At 43.0% G+C, this 18432-nt stretch overlaps 1 protein-coding gene and 1 long non-coding RNA gene across 3 annotated transcripts; one reads left to right on the top strand and one right to left on the bottom strand.

Moving 5' to 3' along the window:
* Window positions 1-1461: 1461 nt before the first annotated feature.
* Window positions 1462-9967, bottom strand: lhx1a (LIM homeobox 1a). 2 transcript variants are annotated; one of them, XM_046390212.1, is made up of 6 exons: window positions 9012-9967; window positions 6978-7201; window positions 6055-6338; window positions 3992-4157; window positions 3040-3048; window positions 1462-2937 (listed from the first exon to the last, which is right to left on the bottom strand). In XM_046390212.1, the coding sequence occupies exons 1-6, from the start codon at window positions 9179-9181 to the stop codon at window positions 2669-2671; spliced, it is 1122 nt and encodes a 373-aa protein (XP_046246168.1). In that variant the 5' UTR covers window positions 9182-9967; the 3' UTR covers window positions 1462-2668. The 2 variants fall into 2 exon arrangements, with proteins under 2 accessions (XP_046246168.1, XP_046246167.1); XM_046390211.1 differs by having other exon boundaries at window positions 1462-3048; window positions 9012-9961.
* A 173-nt stretch (window positions 9968-10140) lies between these two features.
* Window positions 10141-12940, top strand: LOC124058646. The gene is made up of 3 exons (XR_006843279.1): window positions 10141-10313; window positions 12626-12725; window positions 12800-12940. It is a non-coding gene; the product is annotated as an uncharacterized LOC124058646 (long non-coding RNA).
* Window positions 12941-18432: the final 5492 nt, after the last annotated feature.

Here is an 18432-nt window from a genome sequence, read left to right as displayed (position 1 = left end):
ACATACGGCCCTAACTGCACATGCAGGGTTTGGGAGATAAAGGTTCCCCCGGATTCATGCCACAATCCCAACGACTGACTCGTTTCACTGCAAGTATGAATAATTTTTTCATCCCCCCCTTGCAAAAGATCATACCTCAGTGTTTGGGCTTCCTCATTATTATTACGACTATGTTAGTTGAAATAAGTTAGGAGAGGTCCCTCCCAGCCGTCAGACCGCACCATGAACAGTAAGCTGCAGGGAATAATAATGTAGGAGCGGGCTAATAAAAGCATAACAAGCAGGAGAGCTGCGGTCATGGCAATTTCATCATTGTCCTTCACAGTTGCACACTAACTGGTTATGATTAGTTGACGACCTCGAGTAACTGAACAGAAGATTCTGAGGCCAAAGCCAAAGTGGCCGGGCAAAGAAGTGGCATCAGCATAAGTTGTGAATTCGCTCCCCCTTGTGTCAGCTATAGCAAGCCAGAGCAGTAAATGCCTCCACGGCTGGGAGAACAGTGAAATCAGCAGAAAAGTTTTTGTTGTTCAGACCCTTGTTCTGTTTGTCTATGAATTGCTCTTCAAGCCATCATGATGTGGTGCAATACTGCAGCATGAAGGGGGGGAAAAAAAAAGAAAATCCCTTTGTTGACAGTTTAAGATTAGCATCCCAAAACTCATACTGCAAAGCATGACCCTATAGCTTGTTTCAAGAATTCTCAGTCTGATTCTTTTCTTCTTTGCATGTCTTTTCATCGCTTTTCGTTAACTGCCGTTTCAATTTCACTCAGCATTGCTGGATTACATTAATCAGAATTAACAAATGTTTACCTGTCATCATGCCTGGAAAGGCCAATTATTTCACACTCCAAATGAATGGAAAATTAGATTCATAGACAAAAAGCATTCATTACAGAATGAGTGACATTGGTCTGATAAGTACCTTATAGAGCCCAGTGATGTACAGCTGCACTGACACTGTGCAATACATAATACACCATAATGTAAGTGTATACTGTAAGATAGCTGCTCCAAAGAAAATATGTTGATATTTTCTAGTTTTATTAGAAACACATTTTGTCAACATGTTGTATTTATACAGTGAATGGTCTAATATGCACTGGAGGTCACATAAGCTTAGGTTTATTGGAACAATAAAAGACATACCATGAGGGCTTGATATTCAAAGAGATGTAGCAGCTACTAGCTGCATATTTGACCATCAATTTTTAATAGTTTGGATTTTTCTCCTTCGAAGACACAAAAATAAAACCTGTCTAAGTATGTTATATTAACAATTTTATGAATGTATTGTCAGCAGACTAGAAAATTAAGAAGTCAATTACTCCTTTTAACACTTACATTTTGTCTCAACACATTCTGCAGATGATGGTGCAAAGCACTGAAACAGTATTTGTGCTATTTTTTTTTTTTTTTAATTTGGCAAATGTCTACTTTACTTATGTTTTTTTTTTTAAAACCTTTTTCTGTAAACAACATCTTGTACAAACTAGCACAGTGAACCACAACCCCAGCAAATTTGTTTTTATCTCCATACAATATAAATGAAATCAATACAAAAGTTTGGTTGGTTGCTTGGAACATTTTTATATGGTTCGAGAGGTTCTAAAACATGGTTTTCGAGACTTTTGGACTCCTGAATTAAATAGATTACGTAAACAGTTGACTGTTCTAAGTCCCATTTAGAACCCCGGTAGAAGATTTTTAGAAGGTAGACTTCATTTCAACATTTCAAGTTCACTTCCATTTTAAATAAAGGGTTTGCAATCCGCAGAGGGTTTTTACTGTTTGCCTTTTGAAGGCGGCCTTCTTCAGATTTGGTGAAAATTCTGAAACCAAGAAAAGAACAGAAAATAGAAACAAATAGTCCAGACGGAGGGAAAAATTGTCATTTCCTCTGGCCTTCGGAAACATAGTGTCAAAAAGGTTAAGTGTCAGTATGGCAGAGCCTTGAGAGGCAAAGAGGTCTGAGGAGCTTCTGAATAAATACAAGGGACAAGTCTAGCGCCTCGAACATAGTCTGAACGCTGCTCAGCCTTCCTACGGTGCCAGATCAGCACACAATCAACCCTCGGCCCTTTATTCTCTCTCTGTAAAGCTATTGAAGTCTTTGACAGTAGCTAATGATGTTTTTGTGTTTGGGACATACTATAGGAGATTTCGAAAGGGTTGTTTCTGACGCCACCTGTGAGTGTTAGGGGGTTTGGTCGCTATGCCGGGTCACTGACAGGAGTCAGGAAGGGTGACAGGGTGCCCCTGGGGCTCAAGGAAAGGGGTGGTGAATAGAGGCAGTTCAGCAGTCTTGCCCAGTTATTTTTTTTTTTTCAATGTCCAGTTTTGGATGCACGGTGGAGGGGGTGAAGAGGTGAAATAGGCAATTGAAACACCCAAACACAATACTGAAGACAATGTTTTGAGCACACTTTTTTATGCCAAATATGCTTTCCCCACAACAAAGATCACCAAATCAAATGGGAAATTAAATAAATAAATATGAAAACACCAAAAAAAATAATAATAATAATAAAAAAAAGATTTAATGGCGTTGCCCTAACCCTGTCGATATCCATGTCCCTGTTCTCGACCCAAGGCCCCAACACCACCAAACCTCACCACCCTCCTTCACCAAATCGCTCATCAGTAAAGTCCACTCTTTCAAGAAGCTACCACACAGTGCCCTCGTTCATTTCCGAGGGCGGGTGAGACAGGTGGTTGTTGTATCCGCTGCCGTTCAGCGACAGTGAGGTAAAGGGTGGACTGGGGCCGAACACCTCAGAGGAGATGCTGTGCAGGGGCCCAGGGATGCCAGGCTCTGGGCTGGGAGAATCCCCTGGGTGATGGGACATGATGTCGGAGAAGCGCTGCACGTCGCTAGAGGGGTGGTGGCCTGGCAGGGGGTGGTCCATACTTCCAAGTGGGGTGCCCGTGGGGCCTGAGGAGGGCACGAAAGGGAGATCAACCGGGGTCTGTGCCTGCGAAGATGGAGGCCCCTGAGGGAAGAAGTCATAGTTCCCTCCTGGGCCGTAGTACTCACTTTGATAATCTGCCGATCCGAGAGAAGAAGAAGAAAAAAAAATCACAGTTAGCTCTGAGAACAATGGTGTGAAGCAGTAATCCTGGAAACATTGAGGAATTCGTTGAATGTACGTAACTTGATTTGTATTAGCGGGGAAGAGAGACCCTCGCCGTACCACATTAGTCACAGTGCACGTTACACTTAAATCAAAACTGCAATTGGGTGGGGAGAACAACTTCTCCACAAAATTAATTAAAATGGGGCCATTTCATCAGCGATTCTACCTACTGAGACCATTCTTTTTTTTCAATTCAGCAGAATATTATTAGACTTTTTGCTTCAGCAGAAAGGACAAAGGACTGAGCACAAATGAAATTCTCTGAAAATGATCAGATATTTCAAAGCATTTGAAGGAAGAGTGTGGCATCAAATCACGGAGACATAAACTAATTTCACTTAACTCGCTGATTTCCAAAACCCTAAGGATGAGGCGACCCAGACTGAATAATATATGATTTTTTTTTTTTTTTTTTTTTTTTAATAAAAGCCTTGTAGCTGAATATCCAAACTTATCAAAATGTTAAGCAAGGCCATAAAATCAGTGCACTGTAACATTTTTTCACATAGATGTTGCTTTCATTTTCTGTATTAAATTAACACGTGCCTTTTATGAAAGTAGCTCAGAAAAATAAAAGTGTACAGGCCTAACATGGTATTCAGTGTCTTTATACAGTCAACAGAGACCTAAATAAAACAGCTCTATTCATTAGTGAACATAGGAAGAGGCGCACTATTTTACAGGAAACAGAAAAATGAGAAATAAATGACAGACTAGTAAAAGAAATTAGGAAACATACAAGTTCAAATAAAAAATGTCTATAGTAAATAAAATGCATGACTGAAAGAGGAGAAATAAAAAGGACGTCACATTATTTTTGTTATAATAATTTCAATTGCATCACAGGCCTACCTCCATAGTAAGAGAAGGGACCGTTGGGGATCAGCTCCCCGGGCTCCAGTCTGTCCACCAACGTCCTCATCCGCCTCGGGCTCCGGAAGAACGCGTGTCTTCGGGCGCCCAGCGCGCTCAGCTGCTTCATGCGCCTCTCTTTGGAACGTCTGTTCTGGAACCAGACCTGAACACACACACACACACACGCACATATAAATATACGAGTCACCTCGTGTCACTCAGCAAACACGCAGACGCCATTTTGACTGCACGTCAATACTCTGCGTGGGATATGGGAAGAAAATGATGACAGAGAAGAGGCTGGTGTGGATTTTAGGCGGCAGAAATGTGTGAAGAAATGTGTAAACAAACAAACCAACAAAAAAATATGCACGTTGTGGATTTTTAGAACATGCAAATAAAGCACACTGTACAAATCTCCCCATACAAAAGAACGTGTAATTAGGTGTCATATTTACCTTGGCACCTGCACCGCACTGGCTTCTCATTAGAGTAAATAAGCCAGCTCTCTGTATGTTTTTGCGGCGTGCGTGATGAGCCGATGCGTTAAATCCGCGAGGCTCTGCGGTGGAGAGGACTGCGGCCAATTATCGTTACAGGAGCGAGAGTCACATCTAACCTCCTTAATGATCTTTTAACCCTCCATTTACTCCGACTGAAGGCTGCAGCAGCGGGGGCTTAAAATCTCCAATTAATACTTAATAGGAGGGTTGTTACCAATATATTACCGGGCTCTGAGAGGTTATCATTTCCTAATCTATAGGCCAGCTTCCTTTAATTACGCTCTTCCCTTTTCCCCCTCATGCTCATACATATTAGATACCCCTTCTCTAGCTCTTTTACCTTATCGCCATTAATCTGCTATGCTAAACCTTTTACCTTTGATTTGCCCCGCAGCCTTATCCACATTCTGAGACTTTCCTCGAGAAAATGAATAAATAAATAAATAAAATAAAAAAAACACACACGCAAAAAAAAAAAGAAATATAGAAACCTGTTAGTAATATAAAAATGCTAAGAAATAGTTCTTCTTTCGGATGTGTACCTACTTTTTCTGGGAGTGTATTTTATGATTTTGTGCAATAATATTTCGTCATTTATATCACTCTTAGAGGCGCCTCATAACATAACCGCCTCCACAATGTGCGGACACCAGCCAACCAATAATAATAATAATAATAATAATAATGATAATAACAATAATAATAATGATAATAATAGTCCGTTGTCTGTGTTGCTCTTTGTTTAACTTAGCTTAATGTTACTCAGAGTTCTGAAGAGACAATGTGAAGACCCTTGAAACAGATTTCTGTCTTTCCACTTGGCTGGAAATGCTCACAGCGTGGTTAAATGTGGTCGCAAAACGTGATGGCAGCGCTGTGCCAGGACTCCCAGCGCTCCCAGCAGCCCAGCGCCAGTTGGCGACTTTGCACCGTGTGAGCGCCAAGAATCAAAAATACCCATATAAATTACCCTTTCCAAATCAACCCCGTCCGTCGGCCAATCTTTGGCTTAATGAATTCAATGAGACCGCGCAGTTTGAAGGAAAGAGGCCTCCTTTAAAGAGGGGTGAAGGATGTGAGAGGGGGAGGTGATGCTGGTGGAGGTGGAGCCTCTCTGATGGGATGAGGGCCTGCGCGGTCATGGCAGTCTGGCAGCCTGGCAGGGACATTTTACCATAAAATATAAGCTGTTACATCACACCTTTTAATGGGTGCGTAACACCCTATAAAACAGAAAAGGCGCGAGCCCACCTCCTCAACCTGTGGGTGTCCTCTGAATATTATTTCCATAATATATCAGACAATCTCAACACAAGCAGGAGATCCACCGTTTTGACCATTTATTATTGACCCCTTTGTAAATTACTGCGGATGCTCAAACCTATAATTCCAAAAGTGATTTTTGTTGGGGCCAAAGTAAACATCCTGATTTGTTTTTAAATAATGACTGTTATATATGTCTTTGTTTGATGGTTAATAAATGAGTTTATGGTGACACAAGAGCGCTCCTGAACGCTCAGGAAGGAGCCCGGATGATAAACGTGGATGTCCCTTTACCTGGATGACTCTCATGTTGAGGCCGGTCTCCTGGGCCAGCTGCTCCCTGATGTGTCTGGTGGGTTTGGGGGTGGCAGCAAACGCCGCCTTCAGCGTCTCCAGCTGCTTGGCCTTGATGGTGGTTCGCGGGCCGCGCCGCTTCCCTCCGAGGTTCTGGTCGTCGTTCTCGTTATTAACCGTTTCTTTGTCGGACAGGGTGGCTATCTCCGTGTCCTTTAGGACCACGTCATCCTGTAGCTGGTCTTGAGAGTCCGGCGATAAGCTGGGGTCGCTGCATGCCGTTACTACAGAAAATACAAAGACATGCATATTAGAATAAGCGGAGCTAAAACGTGGGAGTCGTAATATTTGTCACTGTGGGTCTGACGCTCGGTTCAAAGCGGCTGAACTATGACCTCAAGTCGGTGATGCGAGCTGCCAACATTAATAAAAATAAAGGCTATTTTCTGGCAAGTTTTCGCCTCAACACAGTCAGTTTGCTGAAGGATTGTTTTATGTGTTAGACCATTAAGAGTCTCGAAAACATTCCTGTGACAATAAAAAAGCAGCCGATGTGTTTTCTCCTCTACGGCGTTGCCAAGAGACTTGAATATTAAGTGTAAATTGAAACGTAATAAAAAAATCTACATGAAGGATTGGGAAACTATCCTTTTTAGCTATTTACATCACAGGCCCGAGTGCAGATCATAATCTTAACTGCTGTAAGAGAAATTAAAAAAAAGCTCAAACTTAATAAATTGCGCATTTGGAGACAGAGTGATCAATAGACAATAGGCTGTGTTTTTGAAAGTCCTGCTCATGGAAAGGATGAAGCCACCGCGGGTCTGAGCACCTCACATCCATCACAATTTATCCCGCCTTGCACTGTCTCTCATACGCACAAGCGCGCGCGCACACACACACACACACACACACACACATACCTGAGAGGAGGTTGGTGTCTTTCACACTGGTGTTGCTTAAATAATCGTCTTTGCAAACGAATTTATTCTCGTCTATGATGTAGAGCTCCTCGCCGGTGGAGAGCTGCTTATTGCACATCATGCAGGTGAAGCAGTTGAGGTGAAACACTTTGCTCCGGGCTCTCCGGACCAAGTCGTTAGGAGAGATGCCCTGCGAACAACCGCCACACTTGGTGCCGAAACGCCTGCAGGAGGGAGGGATGGAGGGAGGGATGGAGGGAGGGAAAGGCGCAGCGGTGATTATTGTCATCACACATATGTTTTATTCTGAAATCATTTGTGGAGGGTTTGAATAATAACAAATGATAATATCAACGTTCAGATGGTTGGAATGGAGCCTTAATTTGCAGGATTTAAATAAGCAGTTAACGTTTTAAGACGCTGTTGACTTGACTTGGTATAGCATGAAGTTATATTTCTGTGTGCGAAAAAAAAAATCAAGCATTTATGATCATTTCTAGACTTGAAGTACTTATTTACTTATTTTTAAATTCCTTGCTAAACATTTGAACACCCAACGTGGTGACAAAATTCCACTCATAAACTCCGGTGAAAAGAAGGCACGTAAGACTCCAAAATCTGGAAAAACAAAGCAGCTTCATACAGACTCAGGCTACACTAAAAAAAACAAAAAACTAAAGCGCATTTTAGGATCTTTTTACACCTTCAAATCCTTACGTCTACTCCACACTGTTATGCTGGGTAATACTAAGAATTATTATCATTATTTTATTAATAATAATAATAATAATAATAATATAAACACAGCTTTTGGGAAAATTTCCTGATCTTGTTTCCTGTTGTTGTTTTTTTTTTCAGATGATTGTTTTTAAATAATAACACGAATCACTTCCGCCAGACACCGCTACTCAACCATGTACATTTGCTTTGTTTTTGCCTAATTATTACATTTTGCTTCTACATTTCCGGGCTTTTTGTGTCCCATGTAGGACCACATAAGACGTGCTGAAATCCAGTAAATAACAGTTGCCATTAAAACTCTGACACAGCAGGCTGCTTTGGAATAATAAATTACGGCCCTGCCATTGACTTCGCCTTTAAACAATGTGTATTGAGTGGTGTGCACTGCTTGTTGACAGCACGTCTGTGATTGCATTGTCTGCGGACTTGATCTTTTCAACTAGTTTACTATTCAAATCCACTTATCACGTCCTCCTCAGTCGGACTGAGTAAACACACCGGGCTGCGGCTCCTCTGGCCGGGGTTTGATCCTGTACGCCCCCCCGGCTGCGTACACGCCGTAAAAGAAAACACCCCAAGTGTGATTTCCTCGATTTCCTAACAAATCGTCCCCTCTCCCCGCTGAGAGAGAGTGCACACGCGTTTTAATGTGGCAGCCCCTCTTTTGTTGTTGTTTTGCATAAGAATCCAAATTAACAAGCTTTTAATTACTCGCTCCTAATCAAAGCTTATCGCCTCCAAGTCCTCATTCACGCCCACGGGCACGGACAGGTCGCTTTATTCTTTTATTCATTTGGCGTTTAAGTTTAAATAAGGCGGGCGTTCTAACTTCTTCTAATAATTTCTAAAGTTTTCAGATAATTTTTTTTTGTTTGAACTATTTGTTTTAGGCAAAGCAAAGCGCCAAGGTTTTTTGTTTTTTTTTTTAAAAAAATAGGAATTACTTAGCATTTCTAAAGCTAGCGAAGAGATATTTAAGATGTAAATAGTGTAGAACATAGAGAAAACTGGTCTGAACTCTAGCTGCAAAAGACTAAAAATTCTTTCTGATTCAAATCTAATTTTTTTTGGCCTGAAATATAACTGTTTGCCATCTTTTTTGGTGATGCACCATGGCAACCTTCTTTGCTCCTGCTTTATGCTGCAGTTTCAGTGTATTTCTCGTTTCCTACAGCCATGTGTGCCTGTTTACCTGCTGCCTGTACACTCCAGGTCCTGACATAAGAACAGACAATCAAAATAGTAATAAACAATAAAAAGTAATACTTAATAAGAACCATCCCGGGAGCTTACCTAAAGAAATCATTTTTGCAGTACAGTCTGCCCTCTCGAGAAAAACATTTCTCTGTCAAATTACATTTGCACTCGCAGCACTGCACACACTTGACGTGCCAGGCTCTGTCCAGCACGTTGAGCAGAAAGCGGTCCAGAATAGGCCTCTCGCAGCCGGCGCAGTGGACCATGGCTTTGGCTGGGCAACAACCCCACAAACTGAAGCGCACACACAAACAAAATCAACAGCACAGGCCGAGCATTGACTGAGTATCTGCTTTCTCCCCTCCCTGGTTCGCCTGGAGCTCCCGGGTCAATGTGCGCGCAGAAGCCAGTCGATCAGGTGTCACCACAGATTTCTCCCTGCATGCGTAAAAACGGCTCAGCGTCCAAAAACACAGACAGAAAGGGACGGCGACCGCGTCCTCCCTCTCTATCTCTCTTCCTCTCTCTCTCAGGTGGAAAAGCCAAAAGGAGAAAACAAAATCAATCAGTCCTTTACTGGATCCGGGGCAAAACGCACGTTCAAATTGTAGATTTCAACACGGGAAGCTGCAGATCGGTTCAGGCGAAAAGACCGGAGCCACTTTGCTTGTCCCGGCGCTCTCGGAAGTGGCTCATCGGCTGAGAGGAGCGTCGTGTGCCAGTCAGTGCTGGAGAAAAAAAAACACGTCTAATAAAAAGCTTTCAAGGCAGAGCTGTCACACAACAAGACACGCACGCCTATGAATAATTCAGAGTACTTTGACATGGCAGCGTATCCACTGTTCAAAACCCGGCGAGAAACAAAATCACACACACCCAAAAGATTTCAAAAAAAAGAAGGAGTGTTTTCCTCTCTCGTTCAGTCCTGGATGATGATCCTGGATGTTAAGCTTGTGGTGGCGGGGGGATGCTGGGATGCGCTGCTTTCTCCGGTAGTAATCAGAGTGTATGCTGGGATGCCCTCAGTCTCCACTACCGTGTGTATGCTGGGATGCGCTGGGTCTCCAGTACACTGTCTTGCTCCTAAAGCTCCAGCCCAGCCTTATTCCCAGCCTCCTGACGTCAGGCCGCGGCCGGACCAATCAGCTCTGCGCCATGCCAACAACCATCAAGCCGCCCCATCATAACCCAGCGAGGGCTCTGCCTGCTATTTATGCCACACACTCAAGACACCAATTGTCAAGAATTTCCCTGCAAACTGTCATATGTTAGTGAATGTGTTTGGAGGAAGCAGCCGCGGCGGAGGGCGAGCAGCGCGGAGGGAGAGACTCCACTTCTCAGCTGCTGAGCAAATTGTCTTCTGGGCATGAGGGGGGCATGAAGGAGGAATCTGAGCAGGTAGATACAGTGGCGTCTTCAGGATAAAGAAGCGGGAGGCGCAGATTGCATGGCGTGCTCCTTGTTTATTCATGTGAAGTTACTTTGCGCCGGAAAATTTGCAAAAAAGCGAAAAAAAAAAAAAAAAAAAAGTTGAGCATGTTTGTTTTGTTATTTGAGAATAACTTAAGGCTGTTGTGGTCAATAAACCAGCTGTGCGTTGAATAGAACTAAATGCTTAATTACACAACAGAAAGCTACAAAAGGTCTATGCAACGATCTTATTTAGATGGTCACCGGGTTTTCGAGGTAAAATGTCTCCGCTGTCAGAGTGACATGCGCTCATTACTTTGTCAGTGTGTCCCTGCGCATTAGCAGCAGTCTTCTGCTTGGTGTGACGGGGAAGAAGCGTAAAAGCGAAAGACAGAGAGGCTCGAAAGTTGACAGGTCGGGAGGCTCATCCCGTCAGGAGCTGGTGGCCCAGACACCACGGACGATTCATTAGGAAGGTCCAATCCACTTCAAGCCCACTTTAAGTACCGAAATAACACCACGAGCCTAACAGCCTGCGGGATTATTAGTCCCACAAAGAGATGAGTCCAGTGTTTTGTGTTGATGATTTACAGGCCTGCAATCTCACACTGATTTTCTTTTCTTTTTGCTCAATGAAAACAGATAGTTTAGTCTGGGGAGGGATTGCCTTTGCCAGAAAACAATTTTTGAGTAATTATTAATTGAAACGTTTGTTTACACAAACTGTCCTATCGTGGCCTTGCAAGAGATCAGTAAATGTAATTACAGCCCGAAAAGGTTGTATTAGTCCTTTTTGTAAAAAAAAGAAACATGATGACGAGTTTCTCTGGCCGCCTTAACAAATGGAATCAAGCTCAATTGGTTCGCACTTTAAACAGAAAAAGTGACCCAGGGACAGCCATTTATTTTCTACCAATAGCCCGCCAGCACCCTCTTGCATATGGGCTGCTTCTCATGCAAAACGCCCGTCCGTCCCCGTCCAGCTGCCTCCCGGCGTCTGGGGAGCGCCCCTTCAGCAAGACATGTGTTACTGGCTTGAAGTAAAAGAGAGATAAGGCTTCAAAACACACAGACTCCATCTCTCTCCCTCTCTCTCCCTTTTCTCTGCCACCTCTTCAGCCCGCCATTCTCCTCGCCCTCTACTCTTTTCTTGTCCCTTCCTTTCCTACCTTTGCCGGTTTTTCTGTCTGATGGCGCTTCTAAGCGCATTCGGCCGAGCATCTGGTTGTGTTTCCATCAGAGAGACAGGGAGAGAGGAGTCATTGAGCTCCATGACAACTGGGCGGTCCATAGTTCTGCATAGAGGGAGCAATCAGCAACGGAAATACTGCATTTGTGCTGGACTACAAAACTCACTTTCGGTTTTTTTTTGTTTTTGTTTTTTATTCCTGCACTAAAATTGTAGAAGAAGCTGAAAAATAACCCCAGAAATCCTGCAGTCTGTCGGGTCTTACACTCTCCGCCACCACACAAACTTGTAAACGCAGAATGTAAACAACAAAAGTTGTTGTTATTTTTATGCGCAGAAGATGCTTTGATAATCTGTCAGTGGGGATAATCTCTGCCTGATTTAGAATAAACCAGAGAGGAAAAAGCCAGCTCACAGAGGCAGATTAATCCACCAATAGAAGGAAATCAAAATATAGGCTATAGGCTTAAAAATATCTCAACTCCCCTCCAGGCAAAGACACTATTAAATGCAAAAATGGTTTTAACCTTACCAGTGTAATCCCTTACGAGCAATAGATTTTATTCTCACTCATATTTTCATTCTGATGCTGGTAGAAGTTGTAAATTGGAATTTGTCAGCCAGTGTCTTCGCTCAAGTTAGAGAAAACAAACCTTTCTCTTTTTCTTTTTTTTTGTCTTCTGTCTTTTTGTCCTCTCAGAGATTGGAGGCAGATTTGAAGGCAGGTGGGCTTTCTGCAGGCCTGCTCAGAAAACGGACATTAAACTAGCTGAAAACGGCAATCGGAACAGCCGAATTATTCTGAAATGTATCTTTTAGAGGCGCCCGCTGAAGGGACTTTTATTTCACATTTTACGCATTTCTTTTACTTTCTCCAAAGTTTGTATTTCTTCACTACAGGCCATGCTACCGCAGTTAAGAAAAGGGATATCCCTATACCAGGTCTGTGGTGTTCACAGCAGCCCATGAGATTTGGGGTTTATGAAGTGCAGACAAGTGAACTGGTACACTGCGAGATAATTAATCTGAGATAATGAATGAGGCTGCGAAGATGCATGCAATCATTAATTCTAATCATGACACGTTTATTTGTCTCCCCTCTCTCCTCCAGGCTCAGTTAGGAGACACAAAGTCACCACAACAATGCATGAGGGGCCCGGCAAGAGGAACGAGAGGAGTCTGGGATAAAGACTAAATACCGAGCGGAGCAGGTGATTAGATGGGCAGGGGAAAAAATGTGTTTTAAATATTAGAATGAGATATTGAGAGGTTTTTCTTCTTCTAGTTTCCCGTGGCGCTCGCTCGGGCTGTGCACACCGGGCCGTGTGACATTACAGCCGGGCCGGTGAGGCCGGGCAGGCTGCCGGGGGGACAAACCGTGACTCCGGTAATACAGAGAGAAATATCACCCCCGACTGGAGCTTTGATCAACTGAGTGTACCGGGGAGGAGGAGGAGGGGGAGGAGGGGGTGGAGGATGGGGTACGGGTTCACTGGGCTGCTCTTCTGTTTGCAGGATTTTTTTTCCTCTCTCTCTCTCTTTTTCTTTCTTTTTTCTTGACAAAGGAATATTGCAAACAGACGCTGACATTCATAATTCATAACATGACGCATTGATCATTCTGGCTTATGAATGCGTTTATTTTAGGAATAAACAGTCCCATTTCTGTGAAACCGGCTCACTTAATATCATTTGTATAATTTTTCATCTCTATTCCTACTTGGAAAACTTTATCACGTGGAACAGGAGAATTTATTCGAAAGTGCAGCTGTGGCAAAATGTGCATATTTTGGAAAAAAAAAAAACAAAACATATAAAAGTTCATTTGAAATACGACAGAAATAAATTCAGTTTATTTCATTGCACTTATTGTATGTAGCTTTGGACAAAATTTTAATTTATATGAAATTACAAACAAACAAGTTTATCTGAAACGAGAAACATACAAAAATGCATTTTTTTTTTTTTTGGAAAAAAATTAACTGCATCAAAATCTATCAGTTTTACTTAAAAGTTACAAAATAAACCGAAAATATGTTTTGACGGCCTCCCACGGAATATAGTTTCAACTATACGTAAAAATGTTGCACGTGTCTTGTCTTGGCTCAGCAAACTGCGCATAAGTTCACCATCATGTTAATAAATTATTTCCTCCTCTACAAACTTGGGGATACTGGAGGAGGTAAAGGGGCTGCTCTTTCCCGTCCCTGTCCTGGCCCGCATGTCAGTCATTCTTCACCGCATTATCACGCACTCCCAGGAGCTCAGTTCATCCGTCCCGGCGCGCGGTGCTCACGCAGCAGAAAAAGGCCCTATAGCTGACATATTTGGAGAAATTGTGGTATAACCCACATGACTGGGGAGGCTGTAAGCACGCAGGGTCCAGCAATCGAGTGGCTGAGCTGTGTCCTCCTCCCTGCCCTCCTCCTCCTCCTCCTCCTCCTCCTGTAGATCAGCAGCCAAACATATGCCGATGTGAACTCAACGTGGATTATTGAGCCAACAGCAACTCTACGCAAACATTTTCCAGACTTTCCAACTCCGGTCTCGGCCTGTGCTGAGAGAAATCCAATGGGATTTATAGATCATCTCCCTACAGCTGTCCCTTCTCTGTCAGTCAACCCCCCACTCCACACACACACACACACACACACACACACACACCAGCCGATATTCAGAGGCTGCCGTTATCCGACCTCCATAATCATCCACAGCTACAGCCACCAGTGTCTTCACTGTCTGTGTGCTTTCTCAAGGAGATCCTGTGATTCAGTGAACTCGGGGCTTTGGTGTCCACAACAGTAACCCTGCATGAGAGGTCTGAGGTCATCCAGAAACAAGGCCACCACCACCACCACCACCACGGCCACCATCACCAGAGTCCAGCTCACTCCTCTAGGGGGCGAATTCAGCCCGGGCAAAGCTCAGCTGAAGCAATGGCATTATTATTATTATTATTATTACTATTTTGTCCTTAATTCTAATTTGTTGCCGGAAGGAGACGATAACCAGTCAGTCAGCTTTATCTTTATTTTATTCCACTGACACGTGAAACCACATTTGGAAATAAGGCTAAAACTCTCTCAGACTCTATATATGCCTGTGTGTATTTAACAAAATAACAGAATATATGGCCTTTTGGAATTTTATGTATAGAGAAACGCGTACTCATGTTAGCAAGTAGGTAAATAAAAATACATTTTCAAATTATTATTGTTTGGTCGTACTGTAAACCACGACGGGACAGTAGAACTCTTAGGCTGGAAACCTTTAGGAATGATATTCCAACAGATAGGCTACAGAACACAGGTCGGGAGACTTCCTGTTAAATCCATAAAAAAACGGCATCATATTTCCATCATATCAGATTGGGCACACTGACAGCTGAACACACTGAATCAGGTGGGATTTTTTTTTCAGCAAAGCTTTCTTTTTTTTTTTTTTTCCTCACATGAAATTGCTCCAAACAGCGTCACATAAAGTCGCTGGGAAGCAGCCTCTAAAGCAGTTCCCCTAGTTCAGATTAATGGTACTCCGCGCTTATTCTGCAGTCGGGGTGAAAGGGCTAGGATCACTAATGATTATAATATAATGTGTGGCGATAACCACTCCCTTTGAGATATTATCGCCCGCTGGCCAATGCTCTGGGGACGGGCTGCATGGCTGCAGAGCGGCAGATAGCTGCTGCAGCCACCGCAGCGGATTTCTGCGCTCTGAAATAAAAAGCCCGCAAGCGTGGAGAGAGAGAGAGAGAGAGAGAGAGAGAGAGAGAGAGAGAGAGGGAGAGAGAGAGAGAGAGCTGCTCGCTGCTGATACCTGCATTTAAATACACAGCAGTGTTTCTTATTCTTTTATTGACGATGAGGAGATGAGGAAGGTTCTAACTGTTAAAATATCAACCCGTTTGGAGCATCCGACCTCTAGAGTTTTCACTTCACCCTGCAAAAAAAAAAAGACTCAAGAAAAAGAAATAAAAGCAGCAATTTTAAGTGGCTTAATAACAACCAGGCCTACCTGGAGCATTTAGTGCTCTCTAAAATGACTTTTTACAGCAACAACAACAAAAATAAAAAAGCCTTGGAGAAAACCTTGTTGAGGCGTTTTTGACCTCTGAAGAACGCAGTCATTTTATTTTATTTATAAAGTAAAATAATAAGACTAAAAAAGACATATCAAACACAATAAAACCCTCAATCTGTTATTAAATGCTGCTAAATTTAAATATCCTGCTCTTTCACGACCCGTTTTCTGATGACCAAACCCTTTTTTTGTGAAGTGCTACAGGACTGAATCGTCTCAAATCATTTCTGCTCCAAACTGAAAGATTTTATTCAAACTCCTCGATGAGAACTGCAGGTAGAAATGCCTTCTCGTGGCTGTTGAAAGAAAAATCAAATAATTTCAGCTAAATTTAGCAGACATTTTGTTGCAGCAATTACTTCACAGACGTATGGAAAGGGGGGAACTGAATAATCCGTGGCCTGCCTTTGCTTTACACGGTCTACATGTCATTACACATCACAGCTCCTGCAAATGGATCTTCCAAGCGCAGCTGTAGGCCCTTAGAACAGCAAAACCAAGAGCCGGTTACTGTACTCAAGTCGTCCTAAGCAAAAAGCCAAAAACAGTTAACACCGACGAATCACAGATGTCCATACGTACCATGGCAAAATATCACCGGAATCACGTGAACGTCGCAGCTCTCTCGAAGCTGATTAGGCTGCGAATCCGCCCGTAATTATTGACATGTACTGATTTATAACAAACAGCGCGGTCCTCCACAACGTTTGAGTAAAAAAAAAAAAAAATGGGTGTGAGAGGGGGGAAGGGGGGGAGGAGGATGAAATGGAGTGAGTGATGCTGCTGTGCTGGACGCACCGCGGCCAATCCAGCCCTATCTATCTTCATTGGAGCTTTTGTGTGCGCAAAAAGCAAAGGCGCGCATAAGGTAAAGCCTGCATCAAAGCCGCGGCTTTATTTTTATACCCAATAGATCAGCAGGCAGACAAAGCTTTATTTTCGCCAGGAGAGAGATATTTTACCTCTGCCTTACGGTTTTATGTTGGAGAGGTGTCAGCCGGGGGAAATGGATGGCTAATGCATAAGCAAAGCGCTGCTCGCCTCGACATGCTGCACGTCAGATAGGGGCTGCCAGGAAGAGCAGCGGGGATTTAGGGCCCCTGGGGCCCCAACACGGGGGACTGAACACCGGTCTCCACTCATACTGTAGCTCATAACACAGTTGCACACATAAGCACAGTCAAAGAAAAGCCCAAACCCCCCAAATCACACAGTCAGCTTGTCTCAAAGCACTTTTAGTTGATTACACAATGACTGCAAGGTAAAATTAGTGGGATTAGGAATGTGATGTGCTGAAAGAGAAAAAAACTAGCCTTTTGATAAATCTCCACATCTACTACAAGTCTAGATCGGGCCCTCAGAAGAGACCTGAGAAGGACCCAGACTGTCTTTATGTTATTCTGTGTCACATGGCGGGGTAAGGAATGGGATGTTCTGAACGATAACACAAGAAAACTGGCAAATGAAACATTGAACAACCCTTCCCCCGCAAAATCATACAAATCAAAAAAAGAAAATTAAATCCAGGAACAGTTTAAAGATGCATTTTACAATAAACAAAAGTACAGAACAATAACCTGTCACTACAATCACTGAATAAATCAAATTATTTTCATGCATTCAAATATGGTGACAATCAAAATCACAAATGTCATCATACAAATTAGTTATTTGATTATTTTTTTTTTTCAAATCAATCATTTAATAGTCAAGGTCTTAGTGGAGAGTTCATGTGTGTCATGGTGGTCTAAATGCTGCTTCAGAGGCTTTCTGTATTAAATTCATTAATGCAAATCATCAAATTCAAAGATGTCAACCAGCATTTTCAAATGTAAGCAGCATCATATAAAAAAAAAAATCTGTTGCAATCAGCCTTAAGATCTTTACATCAGCTGAATGTACGTCAGACCCCTCTAAGACATCCCACATAGAACTATTAGCTAGTTGCTAAAATCTTATGCACTGCTCACTCCCTGACGTGAATGCAGATTTCTCGCAATATGCCGCAAAGAGTTAACGAGATTTACAATGCTGCTCAAAACACAGAGCTTCCCTGTCATATTTCCCCCTCATGCTAAATAGAAATCTTAAGAAGTAATTGGAATTTACTGCATACCTGAATAACTGCATATAAATAAGCACACATTTCATCGGGGGGTTCACTGACACTGTTTGGTCGTATAAAAACTGCTGCATACATTATAATACACAGCAAATAATCTTATTTTGCTGGAGCCTTTGCTACATGCTTGGGATTCTGTCCAAATTACAGAGGATTCAAACAAGCGTTTTCAATTTATTAAACCTATACAGGCAACATTTCATTTTAATGGGACAATTTATTTCTGGGAAGGGATTATCAGGGGTTGGTTGAAACCATGGCAGTGTGTAAATCTGACAGTGTTCATCTCATTTAAAGGCAGGCAGCTTCCCTTCGCTCAGGCCTCTTTCGGTGGACGAGGAGGAGGAGGAGGAGGAGGAGGATACAGGTGACTTGCAAGGCCTTGACCCCCCCCCACCCTTCCTCTTCCTGCTGCTAAAAGGCAAAACTAGCTCATTGACTTTGGCCATGTCTCCCAGACAAATTCCTCAATTCTCAACACCTTTATGAGCCTGCATGTGCTTACTGAATTTGGTGGAGGAGGACAGAAATCCTCCGGATGGGATTGGCAGTCATGCCCCCGGTCTCTCGGCCTGACACGCTCGGGATGTAAAGTGGCCGTCTACGCCGCGACCCCCGGTCGAGAGGGCTCAGCGGATTTGGAGATAATGACATTGCCGCCTCTATTAAGATTCACATTAACCATTTCACCACACGACCCCATTTTCCTTTGTCCT

The sequence above is a fragment of the Scatophagus argus genome, chromosome 5 (genome assembly GCF_020382885.2).
Source record: "Scatophagus argus isolate fScaArg1 chromosome 5, fScaArg1.pri, whole genome shotgun sequence".
In the NCBI taxonomy this organism is placed as follows: domain Eukaryota; kingdom Metazoa; phylum Chordata; class Actinopteri; family Scatophagidae; genus Scatophagus; species Scatophagus argus.
This window is presented reverse-complemented; position numbering and strand designations above follow the sequence as displayed.

Excerpts from the sequence above, each read along its gene's own strand:
- lhx1a (XM_046390211.1), bottom strand. The coding sequence starts at position 9,181 with ATGGTCCACTGCGCCGGCTGCGAGAGGCCTATTCTGGACCGCTTTCTG. Across the intron at positions 7,202-9,011 it reads TGCAAAAATGATTTCTTTAG|GCGTTTCGGCACCAAGTGTG; the intron begins GTAAGCTCCCGG and ends TCCCTCCTGCAG. Across the intron at positions 4,158-6,054 it reads TCAACATGAGAGTCATCCAG|GTCTGGTTCCAGAACAGACG; the intron begins GTAAAGGGACAT and ends GTGTGTGTTCAG.